The sequence below is a fragment of the Dromaius novaehollandiae genome, chromosome 12 (assembly GCF_036370855.1).
Source record: "Dromaius novaehollandiae isolate bDroNov1 chromosome 12, bDroNov1.hap1, whole genome shotgun sequence".
In the NCBI taxonomy this organism is placed as follows: Eukaryota; Metazoa; Chordata; class Aves; order Casuariiformes; family Dromaiidae; genus Dromaius; species Dromaius novaehollandiae.
The window spans coordinates 22640482-22655187 of record NC_088109.1 but is presented as its reverse complement, the minus strand read 5'-3'; the positions used below and the strand labels follow the sequence as shown (position 1 = coordinate 22655187).

The window sequence follows — 14706 nt, the reverse complement described above, 5'->3', positions numbered from 1 at the left end:
TACTAAATGTGTCTGACAAATGATTCCTTGTGAAATATTTGCTTAGTCTTGACACTATATTAAAAATAGAAATTTATCTGTTATCATCACTAGTTTCATTAGTGTGTGTTCTAATTGATCGCCCATGTCCTAAGACAAATACTTTTGTTTGGCTGTATTTAATGAAGGCCCATCAACACATAATGTAACTTTGGAAATAACATTTATGTGCCAGTCTATTTTTCCTTCCTTCTGTTTTTCCAATTTAGTCTCTGAACCATAAAGTATACAAACGACAATGCTGTATTTGAGTTGCTTTTACATCTGACATGTAATGACAGCCAATTACCTGAACTATTATTTCCTACTGCAGAATAAATCACTAATGTCAATTAAACTAAAGTCATGCTTTTATTATGTATTTTAAGCACCCAGTCAACCACCAGGAAATGTTGTATGGAATGTTACAGACTCCAAAGTAATTCTCAACTGGGAGGAAGTAAGAGCTATGGAGAATGAATCTGAGGTAACTGGATATAAGGTAAGAAAGGACAGACCAGAATATCTGAAAGCAATGCATGCTTTACTGGATTCTCTGTTGTCTATTTGCAAGGCGATGAGTTTAGCAGTCAAAACACCTGCTGGTTTTTTTTTTTTTGTTTGTTTGTTTCCCCGTATGTCTTGATTAAAGGATGAACAATACCATGCCTAAAACATTCAGTAGTGTCTCCTTTCTATAGGTTTAAATGGTATTGTGACAATATCTCACAAACTGTGGTCCTTTTGCCATTAATGGTACACTAAATGCCTTCTTCTGCTTATGCAAACAAAGCCAGGAGCTGCAGCCTTTGCTGTCTCCTTCCCCAGGTATCCAAATGTGTAACATTTGGAATGAAACAAAATAATCAAAAATTTAGCTGATGGAAATCATTTCCATGGCTGGCCCAGTATATTCATTGTTACCACATACCAACCTGCTATTCTTATAGCTTTTCTTTTTCATTACCTACATGCTCATTGTCTTGATAGAAATTACATTGTTATCTCTATTCTAAAGCAGATCAGTGCACAAATATGAAGGTATTTCTCTAAATATGTTATATATCTTACATACGTGTCAAAGACCTGCTGAGGAGGTTCTTGATGATCTATGTGTAGCTGGATCCCACATAACATACTCCTGTATAAAAGATTTATGATGAAGATCAGACTGTGCAGTGCTCTGGGTAATATTGGCAAGAAATACATGTTTACAGCCCAGATAAACCACCTAGTTCCATAGCAGGTAGTTGAACTAAAAACATACCATGTGTAGTTTCAAATTGAATACTCTGTCTCCCACAGCATTTTCAGGTTTCACAAACGATAGCATTGCTAAACACATAATGAAATGCTGAATCTTGATAACACCAGTTAATCGACCAGAAGTAAAACAGGGTGTCATTTTAATCACAGAATGCCAGGGCAGTGCAGTTAACAAAACTTGGTTTGTCAAGCAGAGAATATCCAGCAAATGATTTTGAGCATGCCAGAGCTGCTATAGCACAGTCATTGTGGAAGTAAGCCATATAGCTGTTGTCCTTTCAAGAGCTTTTTAACAAGGTATAGCATTAGGGACCGGCGCTGGGAACAGGAGCACATTGAGTGCAGAAGCATGTTGCACACATAGCTGGAAAGATTTATAGTAAGGTGAATTCAAGGTGAAGATCTAAGTTTGGTGACCAGCTATTACGTGTGTAATTCCAGGGGTCTTGCATTTTTTCTTTCCATTATGATTGCTATTATTTTGGGTTAGTTTGGATTGTCTGGGGATTTTTTTGTTTGTTTGTTTTGCACTGCACTGGGAGAATCCCAAGCTGATGTGAAACTCTGCCAGGTGAGTGCACTGGACCCACAAATACTTCAGCCTCTACCAAGTCACCTCTCTTCCTGGTCAAGCAACTTGCACTAGGGGCTGTTCTGGCTATATCTAACCTTCAGAACAGAAGGGAGGCTGTGTGTTGCTCTTAAATCCCTCCTCTTCCCTGATCATATTCAAGTGGAAAGGGCTATAACATTTAGATATAGCTCCCATTGTTAAAAAAGCAGATCTTCATATGCAATTAAGTTTTGTGACAGAATAATTATTCAGTTTGCAGAACATCTTCTAACATAGTCCATAAGTTTTGCATTTTGACTAGTTCTCATCTCTCCTTTCCCTTACTATGTATTGTCATAAGCAGTTGATCTAGATAATGACAAGATTCCAAATGGTGGGATAATTTATACAAAAATGTTATTAAGTAAATTATTCAACAGAATATATTATTCATTTGTTATCATTATATATTGTGCCATTTTAGAGTAAAGTTGGAATAAAGAGCTTGATTGATAGTGCCTTCTTTCACTACTTCTCTAGATTCTGAATGTAATCCTGCCCTATGATATCAACCAGAAATTAGATCTTTTCCCTCTTCAGGTTTTTAAAAAATGAAAAAGCCTTGTTTCCAAGAAACATTAAAAATTTCATGGTCTTAGTGGAAGAAATAATGCACTACAGCATTGCAAAAAATGCTATTTGCTTGCATTGTAGGTTTTTTACAGGACTAGCAGTCAGAATAATATGAACGTGCTGAACACAGACAAGACAACAGCTGAACTTTTGCTCCAGTTTAATGAAGATTACATTATAGAAGTAAAAGCAACAACTGACGGTGGAGATGGCACTAGCAGTGATCAGATCCTGATTCCCAAACTGGCTAGTATGTTGAAGCTGAATTCTTATTATTTTGTCATGTGCCTGTGTCGGGTCTTTGGCCAATATCAGAACCTCCTTTATACCAACCAAGGAAAAAAGCATTAGTAAAAGACTGTGGGACCCAAGAGCTTGCAGTCAAAAAGATAAAAGGACAAAGGGGAAGACCAGTACAGAGGGGAAATGGATCTGGCCTAACATGTCACAGTACGTCAAAAGCAGGGCTGGGAACATTATCTGCCATCCAGCTCTGTGCTTTACGTAATCTATCTATTGAGAGCTGGCCTTATATTTTCATTACCGAGGCTAAAGTCAAATCAGAGCATATCATCTGATCCTTCAGTGCCAGGTTAAATGATCAATTTATGCAAATATGTGTGTGAAGGGATATTGAGGGGGTGGAGGAGAGGAAGCTGGACAAGCGCAAAGTGGTTGGGGGAGGGTGATCAAAACATAGACAAGAGCAGCCATCTTGTCCCCTGGGCAGATAGCGTGGAAACCATACAGCCTTCCAGAAAGCAAGCGGGTAGTGACAATGTTAGGAAACTCCCTGTGAGGAGGAAAGCTTATACTGTGGACTGAAGAAGTGCAGCATTTAAAGGAGAGCCACATTCTCAGGTCAATGTGGTATAATGCCCCTGGCGGTAACGGGACTGACAGGCATGGTTCGTGAAGGCTCTGTGAAAGGTTTGGCACTGTGTCTCAGAGTACAGCACCAGCACAGTAGCGGAAGGTTCGTGATCTCTATTTAAGCTTAATTTAACCAAGCCTTAAAATACAAAAGTCCTTCCAATCTAACACAGTGGTGAAATAATGTTAATCATTTCTCAGCCCTTTAAATTGCTTCATCAACAGAACTAAGTGGCATAACTGTCTATAAATATATATGCATCTGTATGCATCCATCGCCCCCTCAAAAGCGATGATACCATCACTTTTGCCTAAGTGTAGTGAAACGTTACTAGATTTGCACCTGACACCCAGCAATTTTCTTTATATGAACTGAGTACATAGTGATGGGAAGAAAAAAAAATGCTTGTATGCTGTATGGTAGTGAATTAATAAAAAGAAAAGCAATTAACAGTCTTCATGCCCTTATGCATGACAAACTTCATTCTATTGCACTGGTAAATTGCCATGTAAATTAGTATTACAAACATTAGATTTTTACCTTTTTTTTAATTATTACCTTGAAAATAAAGACTGTTTTTATACTGTCAGTGTTTTTATAATGCATTTTGATATTTTAAAAAATATTTAGCATATTTTTATAAATATTTCATTGCTTATCAGAAATAAAATTTATATTTTTTTCTGGAAACCAGTGCTTAGCATCTAATAAGAGTAATAATTTTATTCAGCAGATATTCTTGGTTTCATTTAATTCTAACCTTTTTCTTTTGCCACAGGTATGGATGCAAGAGGTTCTTGTCCATCAGTCTTGAATACCTTCAGTGTATACAGCTTCTTGCCAACAGTATTTTTCTTGATCCTTAATTCGGTGTTGTGATGATACATTTTCATTCACTGGAAAAAAAAGAATCAATTATCACAGAAAAGTGCTTTTTTAAAAAAACTGCAGTGGCTAGTGCATGTTTTTCTTCTATTCTGATGTGTTTTTAAATTCTTTATATTTCACTGTAGGTTCAAATAAAAATATCATGTAATATTTAGCAAATCCTTTAAAAAGGAATCTAAAATGCCTTAATACTTGAACCAAAGGAGTTTACATATTACAGACTTCTAACAAATGTAAAAGAGAGGGGAGTGAAAGCAATGGCACTGCGATTACAGAGGTATAAAGAGCGAAGCTCTGTGAGGAACTCAGAACTTTTTGCAGGGACCGGGCACTGTTTTGAGGATATTCTGTGCATTCTAAATGCAAAAGAGGAAATCAGAGACACTTGTTGCAATCTGATGACAAAGTGTGGACCAACTGGCAGTTCTTAAAAGACAGTGTCATTATCAAGTAGCTTTGGATAATTTTGCCTACTTCCCTTTACATAATTTAGTCTAAAGCTAACAAATCATAGAAGATAGAGAAAAGGCACAGCACGAATGCTAGTTTTGCACAATCCGTGCTGGGGTGTCCAAGAGGCAGGGTGTCCACTGCTTCTCTTGAGAGATGATTTCACAACCATGTTTCAAAGAAGGCTCTCCATTTTATTTCAGTGTACATTTATGTACACTGTACGTTTCTCTTCATCAACAGACATTTAAGTTAATTTCCCCACATCACTACCTTGTATTTCTTAGCAAGTTCTTTCTTCATAACCAACCTTCTACTTTCAAGATCATTTTTATTAACCTTCTCCGAACTCCTGTCAGTTTGCTTCACTAACAAAAGTGCCCAATTGTAAGTATTATTAAAATGCAGCTGCACCATGGCCTTATGAAGAGGGACTCTTACCACCGCCCTACCTTGTGATGTGGTGCTTCCAAATAGGCAGCCCAAAATTACGTTGCTCTTTTGTCTACCACGCTGCATTGTAAACTCTTGCCTAATTCAGTGTTTGCTGTTACTTTCATAACGCTCCTTGCTGCTGCTGAAAAGCCTCTCTCTGTTCAGCCAGCTCATGCTGTTTTCTCCTGGTCTGATGCTAATGCACCCTATTACTGTCATATAATTCTGATAGGATTATGGCAATACTATAGCTTATATTATAAAAAAAAAGTACACACAGACTCTTCAGGCTTGCTATTATAGAAAAATCTATACTATCTTTCATAGCACTATATTAGCAATACATTAAGCCTGGTACATTTGACTTACACAGTTGTGAATTTAGACAGATCAGTCTTTTAGACACCTTTTAGACAGCTATCCACATCCATGGTAGAGCGTGTTCAGCTGACATAAAGCATATCTATCTTTTTAAGGAGTGTTTTTTTTTTTTTAAAATCTATCACAGTATTGCTACAACACATAGAAATATAAAGATAAATATATATATATATATAGAGAGAGAGAGAGAGAGAGAGAGAGAGAAAACCAGGATTAATGAAAGTATGGTACTACTGTAGAAATTTCTTGATATGCATTCAATAAAAATTAGCTTATAACATCCAGAAGAAAATATGTGCTGACTCTGTTGAAGTAAGCAAGATCTGTATATACTGTACTTATATATATATATTAGTTATAAATGGCTAGTTGCTTTTCAATCTGTGGCTAACCAGTGATGTTTTCAGACACTTGCAAATGGGAGCATTGGGGGGGGGGGGAGATGGAAAACAGGTGTTACTAGTAAATATATAGTTCTGTTTCATGCAACAAAGGATGAATCTTTATATTCTAGTTTCGCAAAAAAATTCTAGTTTGTGTTCCTGTATTGCTGTTTTCATGATGATAACTATTACATTGTATTATTTAATTTCTAGTTATATATCTCCATGAGATATGTACCCAGTACCTTGTTTCATATTGAAAAGTTTGAAATTTATCCTTAAATTTCCAGCTGTGTGTGTATCCTATGGTTATCTGTATGCATTTTTTCTATTATTCTAATAAAATATTTATTACATTGAGGGATCTAAGAATATTTCAAAGTATTATTGCATTGCAATATTATATTTTTGCATGCATGGGGATTTACTGCAACTAAAAGCTATGTCTATGTTCTTCATAACATTTTCACTAACTGGTACTTCTTGGGGGGGGGGGGGTGATAGGAGTTGTTTCCCTCTTATGGCAGCAGAGCTACTAAGACCCTTTCAAAGCTGTGCAATTCATAAAGAGACAGACATAAGTCTCACAGTTCAGGCCCATGCTTCCTTCCGCCACCGCCCCCCCCCCCCCACAAGTTGTACAATAATTCAGTAAGTAAGTTTTTAAAGGTCTGTAACTGAAAAATGTTATTTTAGTCTCAGGTATAGCTTTGTTAATTTTTAATAAATAGACATTATGTGTCATAACAGCCTGCTTTATTTGAGGCGGGTAGACAGTGCAGCCTACTGTCTCTTGGCACACATGGGTATTTACCACAACTAAAATCCTTGTCTATGTATTTGTGTTCTAGTTTCTGTGCATTCGTCATAATAGTGTACCCCACTGCCTCAATCCCTAGTTTCTCTTGGCTGCTACCAGGAGATTCAGCTGCTGAGTCTAAAGCCAAGATCCAAAGGAAAAAAAAAATAGCTTTGGCTTTTCCGGAATATAAACCTTGTAATAAAATGGGGTTTGGCATAGATGATTGATAGTCAGATTTACTAGAACTGAGAATCAAGTAAGAGAGCCTGGCTTCTACCTGCATAAACCCAGCACTGTTACAAGTGTTTGTGATACAGCAAGATGCAAGGCTAAAGCCATTATCTTGAATAGTCTCCTTGGAGACTTCCAGATAGTTTCTCTGGAAACTGTTAGTGAAACAAAAAATTGGGAGACTCTGGATTTTTTGGACAACAATCCTAGTTATCATTGTGAAATGGAAAGAGAATACAAGAGAATCCTGCCTCCAACTTCACTCACACACACAGGCCTTAAACAGCTTAAAAAAAGTTTGTGACTGTTTGTCTAGCCTACTTCCTTTGGAAGCAGAAACTGCTTTCATTTGGAAGCAGTTACTATAGGTGATATGAGTACTGTAGTATGGGATTTGAAGGTTTGTTGGTGTGGGGGTGTTTGCTGGGTTATTTTAGGCTTGGGTTTCAGGTTCCTCACCCCTGCACCCCTATTCTGCTGAGACTTGCTTCGTAATTGGTTTCTTCTGCCATCCAAATATTACATATTTTCATTCTTTCCTTGCACTCATTTATATTGGGAATTGATTCTTGTGATTCTGAAGTCTGAAAATTTCAGATATAGCTGGTCCAAGAATTAAAAGAAAAAACAAAACCTTTTCTTTGGACAGTTTACGCTGTTGGATATACTGTGAACATGTAGGATCCTTTATGAATACAAAATAAGTTAAAAACTAATATTACTTTAGCCCTAAGAAATATTGGAGATCTCCCATTTTCTACTTAATTTGCCTTTCACTGGTGGAATGCAGAAGTGGGCAGTGCCTGTCAGGTTATATTTGTTATATCTTAATAACAGGCAATAAAGCAAGCTGTCCTGCGTGAAGGAGTGCATTAATATGACAGCTTTCTGTCTGAAATAAATAACAATGGAGTAGTGTAGAAATAAAATGAGTTTGTAAACTGGCGCGCTCTCTCTCAGGAAAAACAACCTCCTCAATTGTTTTATGCTAATGCTTTGAACTACTGAAAAGCAATAAAAAGAGATATGTTTAGCAGAGATATAAGTGAATGTACATTACTGTTTTATTAAGCCTGCTTGCTAAAAAGAAGAGACACTACTTTTCTACAGATCTCATGCATATATACTGGAAACTACAAAATGGGTGGGGGGGCGCAAGGGTACACCCACTTAACTGTTTCTCTCCAGCTATCAGTTTTCCCCTCTTAGAAGAAAGTTCTTCTGTGAGAACTTTTTACAGTTCATCTTTGCCTTCCTGCCATGCATACAACACTGGGAAGCAGGATGTACAGCTATAAAGAAGGTCTAGACATTTGTCTTTCTCCACACCTACTCATATTTCAACAACCTTATTGAGTGAAGACTGGCAGCTCCCTGCGCCCAAGTTGGGTTCTGAGCCGGAATGTTCCACCTGTGGGAGCTGCCTCTCAGAAGTGCTACTGTGTCTCACCCTTGGCTTTGAAGTCTTTCCCAAAGCTAGCGGAGGCATCTGGATACGGAGGTCATTAATTTCAGTGGGCCTGGTCGCTAGCACACCTTCAGAAAGGTCAGGAGATGCAGACACTACCTTGGCAAGCTTCCTAGAGACAGCGCCCTTCCCAGAGGGCATCCGGCCGTTCCAGGGTGAACCCGTGGCCCCTGTGGCAGCTGCACAGCCACTGTACTGCCAACTCAGCAGGGACCTGCTTTGCCACAGCACCTTTTAATGTCCACAGCCACTGTAGCAGGCACAACCAGACTGGTAGGCAGCATCTTTGCCAGAGAAACAAGTGCAGGCATCTCTAGGAGATACCTTAGGAGAACGTGTGTTTTTGTGTGCACATTTCAAATTCAGACAGTTGGAAGCCTAGAGTAACCCTAGCTTGTCACCAGATTTTGAATCTAATTTCACATTTTTCTCCTTTCGATAGTGTTTGTGTGGTGCCTGTCCCCTGACTCTGTCCTGTGCTGTGTTACGTACATGGAAAATTTCCACTCCACAACAGTTTGGTATTTCTATGAACACTCCCCTTACCTCTTAATAGCCTTTTCTTTTATGGGCTTTCTTCATCAGCTTTAACTACCTGGTATGTTCTTTCTCTCACACACTGTCACATTATAGCATCTGCCAGGACACTTTTTATAATCCAGACCATGCTCTTCATTTGGTTTGGTTTTAAACTCTGTTTAGAGACTTTCCAGTTTGTGCATGAGAGAGTGTTTCAGTATTAAAATATCACAAGATCTCCACGTGCATCTTTCTTTTTTTCACATCTCTAAGGGTGAAGAAAATTTGATAATCCATTTCGTATCAAATTTCTTTTCTTGGGCTCCTTGTTGATCTTTTTGAGGTAAATGAGCATCTCTGAAAGTCTCCCTTTGTTTTAAACGGGCACATTTTGGATATATGCCAGTAACCCTATGAAGCGCTACAAAGACACTTTCTTTTCAATGTACTTAAGATGATTTTCTTACCGTTTAAGAGCATAATTAGTCCCTTGAGTTTTGGACCATGCCTGCTTTCTGTGCTGTGCTCTTCATGCCCTCTCAGTGATTAATTCCCTTTCGGGTGGAAGAACGTCAAGGCATTGGCAAATACTGAAAAAGGAAGAACCAAAAGCATCCCATTAGGAGTCTGAAGAGAGGCTGCAACCCCAAGATATTTGTTAATTCAGCCCATGATAATTTAAATGCAAAGCAATTCCTGGCACAGGGGAGAGATTCCCAGAACTGTCCATCAGGAAAAAGCCCCCGTTAAGAGAGTCCGGCTCATTCCTGCCTACCTAATCTCTCGCCTCACAAATCCCGCACTCCTCAGGCAGAATGCCGCAGCTCCAAGAGGAGAAGGGACTGAGTCACACTCCATCCCACTGCCCACGCTGAGGATAACAGCCTGCGGGTTAGAGAGGCCGCTGGCAGCAGAAGAGGAGGGTTTAAATTCCTGCGGTCAACAGTGGGACCTAAAACCAGCCTCCAAACCATCTAGCAAAGATGCCAAATAAAAAGGCAAAGAGGGCTCCTTTCGTGCCTCCTCCAGATGCCAGCGCCTGTGGCAGCTGTGCTCCGGAGCGACTCCCTGCCCTCCCTGAGCGCTTACACTGCGCCCTCCCCCTCAGGGCCTGCATGGGTTCCTGCCCGTGTGCTGAGGCAGGAACTCCAAAGCAGCCCCAGCAGCTTCTTCTTAGGCGCTCTGAACTGGCTGCTTTGCAGCTCAACAGCCAGAAACTGCTGTAGTTCTGTGTACCAGCCCCGTTCTGGGGAGGCAAGAGAGGCATTTCTCAGCATTACTATCCTTGGTGACTTCATTTGGGGAGATCTTCCCATTTCATGCTGGAACACAAGCAATGACCTGTTACATCAGCTACAGACATAAAAAGAAATGAGGCAGAGAAAATAAGGGAAAGCTCTGTCTTTCATGCCCTTTATGATAGAAATATAAATCATTTTCCCAACTGAGGACCTGTAAAGAAGTCTATCAAAAAGGACATATGTTTAGCAAGAACCTGTCTCATTAGCAATCCAAAAAGAGCCATGGTTAAAGAAGACAAATAATTTAATTTTTGTCACACTTCCTAACATTGTCACCAAACTGAGGCATTTAAAGTTACACTTGTCACAACACTAATTATCTATTCAAACACTACAGCTCTCAGCTGATTGAATGAGCTCTTCTGCAGTGAGAACAGATTATTTCATCAGCTGCATCTGATTGTCATTACTTTCTGGATATAGGATGTAAATTGACTATAACCGTAGAAAACATGGCTTTGGTACCTTTGCAGCAGTTCCATATGCAACAGAGGAGAACTCTTCTCCGGCAGCCAAAAGCTTTTGCTCATACAATAAAAAATGATGTCTCTGGGTTTTGCGTTGCCCTGGAAACGTGAAAAATAAAGCATAATTAATTATTTATTTTCAAGCAACCAAAATATCCAGTGCTGGGGGCCTGATCCAAGGCCAACAAAATCCTTACACCAATCTCAGCAGAGTCTGAATACTCACCAAGAAAAGAACCAGGGCAGAACAAGCACAGCCAAGTTTTACTTGTGATTTGTTTCCAAAAGAGCCATCAGAAGTTTTCCATAGGATCAGCGCACACAGACACCCACACACACTCACCCACTGCTATGGCTCCTTCCACAGCAAGCGAGGGCTTTAAGGCCTTTCAGTGAATAAGCATCTGCCAAGGGGACGTCTCGGAGGGGCAGGTACATTGGTGACCAGGCAGGCAGGAGCACAGAGGGCAGCGGTTCAGCTGTGTGATGAGGATGATGCTGGGCAGGTGTCTCTGCAGCACCTTTTTTTTTTTTTTTTGTCTGAACCTTGTTACCAGTGGTTCAGAAGAAACACAGCCTTACCACATGGTCTGTATTTCATCTGACTCTATTCTTTCCCTTTAATAGCTGCATGCTGACTGCGAGTGTCTCCTACTGCTTTCTAGTTACTTCCAGCACCTGCAGCTACCCTTCCTCTCTTCCCCCAGCCTCGGACATCCTCCTCCTCTGTCCAAGCACAAAGCAGCATTGTCAAAGACATCAGGGGAGCTCCCAATCCCTTCAAAAGCTCTCCTCCACTCTGTTTGTTTCAAGTGAAGCAGACTGACACAAATACCCTCATCTGAGAAGCAGAAATAACACGTCTCTCCTAACTGCTGGACGTATATGCTAAGGAGGCTGTCGCTGAGCCACTGGCAGCGCCAGCAATGTTGAGGAGTGTCCCTGTAATGGCAAACGTGGGAAGGTTTCAGGAAGACACTCCGTAGTGGCTCACAGTGATGCTTTCTAGCCTTTGCCTCTATCATCCCTTTATATTTCAAAATATATGCCCTCTTCCTTCAAAGAGATGTTAGCAGCCAAGCTCATAAACATCCATGCAAACATCTGTACGAAAGCAGGGCTATAAATCCCACAGAAGCATTTTCTCCAGACGGGAAATCATACCAGTATTTCTAGTCATTGGTACAGAAGCATGAGTTCAGACAGACTTTCTGCTATCGTTCTCTCTGCCCAAAATACCGCCAAATAAAAAACTTCTATCTTCTGCAAAATCATTTTTAAATGCACACTTAGCAAATGAAGATTACTTGCATCTTTTCCTCTTCTCTTTAGTGGTGCCTTGGTCTGAACTGTACGTCTGTCACCTTTGGTGAAAGACTGAAATCTGTGAAGACAAGACTTCTACGAACACATCAAACTTCTTATAGAAGCTTGAAGCTGTACGAATATTTTCTTTTGGAAAGAGTGCTCACTTCCCCTTCCAGTGCAGCCCAAAGCAATTAGCTAAAACAGTAGCCACCTAGTCTGAGAGGATAAAAATAATTCTAGTAAAATCTTAATTTTTTCAAGAAATCCTTCTAATTTATGAACTATGCAGTGTGTCCTTTCTCTTTCATTTACGCTTTCAGATTGCTTGTTAAAATGCAAAACCACCTATGAACCTAAGCACAATTTTAGAGTATTTCCCACTCATGAATATACATAAGGTTGACCATCACATCTAAAGAACTTTAATTATCTGGTTTGGAATTTGGGCCAGGTTTTAGCACAGAATTATTTGGTATCATTGACAGTATTTATAAAACAGTTACTGAAAGGCAACGAAGTCACGTTGGCATCACAGCCTGTTCAAAGACAGGCACACATAGCCGTGCGTGGCAAGTCGGAGTTGCGGACTCCACTGCAGTAAACTCCTAAAATGCAGAGACAACAAGCCGGTGGCAGAGCCCCAACCTCTGGCTGCCGCCCCTGCACCACCCGGACAAACCCCGAGCAAACCGGGGCGCCTGCCCCGTGGGGAGCTCCGCAGGGGCCGGGGCCGCCTGGGGTCTGACTGGCGTGCAAGGGAGCACACCGGCCCCTCAACACACACAAACCCCTTTTGGTCTCCCGGCGAGTGATCTGTGCTCGGCCCAGAAAGTGGCGCAGCTTAGCCCGCTGCAAAGCTGACTTGAGTGCTTGAGCCCAGCAGTCCGGCCCGTCTCATGGCGAGGTGCCACATGCTTGCTCACATACGCGCGTGCTCCTCTATGCAACCTGCCCCATGAACACTGGCATTATCGTATATGAAATTCAAGACTCGTTCCAGTGCTTTTAGGCAAAATGCGTCAGACTATTTCAAAATGCCTTCTTCATATAAAAGGTTAATGAATAAAATATGCTGGATACTGCAGCTCTTATCTGCTCTCTCGCTGCTTCCTCCCCCACCTGAGCTGCTTTTCCTCTTGGCATACTTCTGAAGAAGTATAATTAACATTTCAAGACAAGTAATCCACCTGCAACATCATTTTGTTACAAAAATCATCTATAATCACACTCATTCAAAGTGTTCCTTTTCTCTGTTGACACTGTTCACACTTACACTTAAAAGGGATCACACCAGATACGCCAGAGACTGACTGGTGGTGCTGAACAAAGTGCCTTTGCTCGTTTTCCCTGCCCCATAAAGCGTGGGGGGGGGAGCAGCAGCCCCCGGTGTGCAGCCACGACACACTGTCTCCTGCGCCCAGCCTCACCGCAGCGTGCCGGGCAGCGCTGGGCGCTCAGACCCGTGGCAGCGGGAGGGCTCAGTCGTTCGCGAGCGCAGGGCACGGTCAGGTCGTGCTGGAAGAGCAGGCTCTCCAATACCGGCTTCATTTTGTAACGCGATGCAGACATGGCGCACGCTATTTTCGCATTTGGTCCCAAGTCATTCCAAACAAACAAAAAAAATGCTTAAAAAGACATGCCGAGACACCCTTTTCCTTTAGTTAGGTGACATCGACTCAGAGTCCCGTGAGGCTACACAAAGGAACCTGCTGCAGACCCACATCGATTTGAGCTACCACCATTTAAGTAAATCCCTTTTAATCACACAAGATATGTTAGCTAAACATTGTGGAAGCAAAGAAAAGAGCAGATGGAAAAACAAGGATTTTACCTATCACAGAATGATTTCTCCTATGCAAATTGAGGACAGAGGAACTAACAGTTTATCTTTATGAGAAAGGAGAAAGCTAAATCTGAAATATGACCTATGATAATTTTGGAAATTGCTGCAAGGTGTATCGCTGCACCCTTTAACGTGACTTGTATGGCCGGGGAGACCCACAGGGATGAGGTCTGAGCGCGAGGTTTGGACGCTGGTCGTGCGCTCGAGAGCGCGGGCAGGCAGCGACGGCCACGCTAGCTAGCGTGCGCTTACACGCCAGGTACTTCCCTCACGCCGGCGGGTGCAGTGCTGATACTACAAAACCCCTTCACAGCAGCTCGTGACCCTGACCCAACCCTGCCAAATGCCTTTTCTGGCACAAAGTCAGAAGCCGCTGGGACGGACAAATTAAGTTCGGCTGTTCCTGCAGTAAGTCATTAATGTTCTAGCTTCATCTTTATAGAATTTCTTCAGTAAAAGTTGTTGGGGAAAACTTCATAGTTTAATGTTTTATTTATATACTTAGTCTTGGAGATTGCTGCCGGTTTGTTGTCCCCAATATGGGATGAGTGAGTTTCAGTGAGCAGATACATAGTAAAAAACTCACGTCCCTCTTACGATCTCCACTGCTGAGTCTCTATTGAGGGGCACACAGCAAGGAGAAAAACCGTTGAGCAAAATGCATATATCGCATTTCCTCTACCAGCATTGCCCTAGGTCCCTAATATCCACTTCTCTAAACAGTTTCAAATCACATACTCAAAATAACTGATTAATTTTTTTCTGCTGCTAACCTATAAAAACTTCTCAGAAACCATACTGTTGCTATTGCCACCATAAGCATAAACATTTCTATCAATAATATAATCCAGCATGTAAATTACTTTAATTTCTAAATGAGCTACTG

General features: G+C 41.0%; 1 protein-coding gene and 1 long non-coding RNA gene across 2 annotated transcripts in view; one reads left to right on the top strand and one right to left on the bottom strand.

Moving 5' to 3' along the window:
- The window catches only part of LOC112989542 (contactin-3-like), a 118530-nt gene extending 114307 nt beyond the window's left edge, over positions 1–4223 (top strand). Inside the window, exons 19-21 of the mRNA XM_064519214.1 lie at positions 408–520; positions 2552–2720; positions 4123–4223. Coding sequence (XP_064375284.1) covers positions 408–520; positions 2552–2720; positions 4123–4223 — 383 coding nt within the window. The remainder of the gene's footprint in view (positions 1–407; positions 521–2551; positions 2721–4122) is intronic.
- The window catches only part of LOC112989548 (uncharacterized), a 238927-nt gene that overhangs the window by 12411 nt on the left and 211810 nt on the right, over positions 1–14706 (bottom strand). Inside the window, exons 5-8 of the long non-coding RNA XR_010391297.1 lie at positions 10668–10768; positions 9369–9491; positions 4105–4240; positions 1094–1159 (exon numbers count right to left, since the gene is read on the bottom strand). This is a non-coding gene — a long non-coding RNA (uncharacterized LOC112989548). The remainder of the gene's footprint in view (positions 1–1093; positions 1160–4104; positions 4241–9368; positions 9492–10667; positions 10769–14706) is intronic.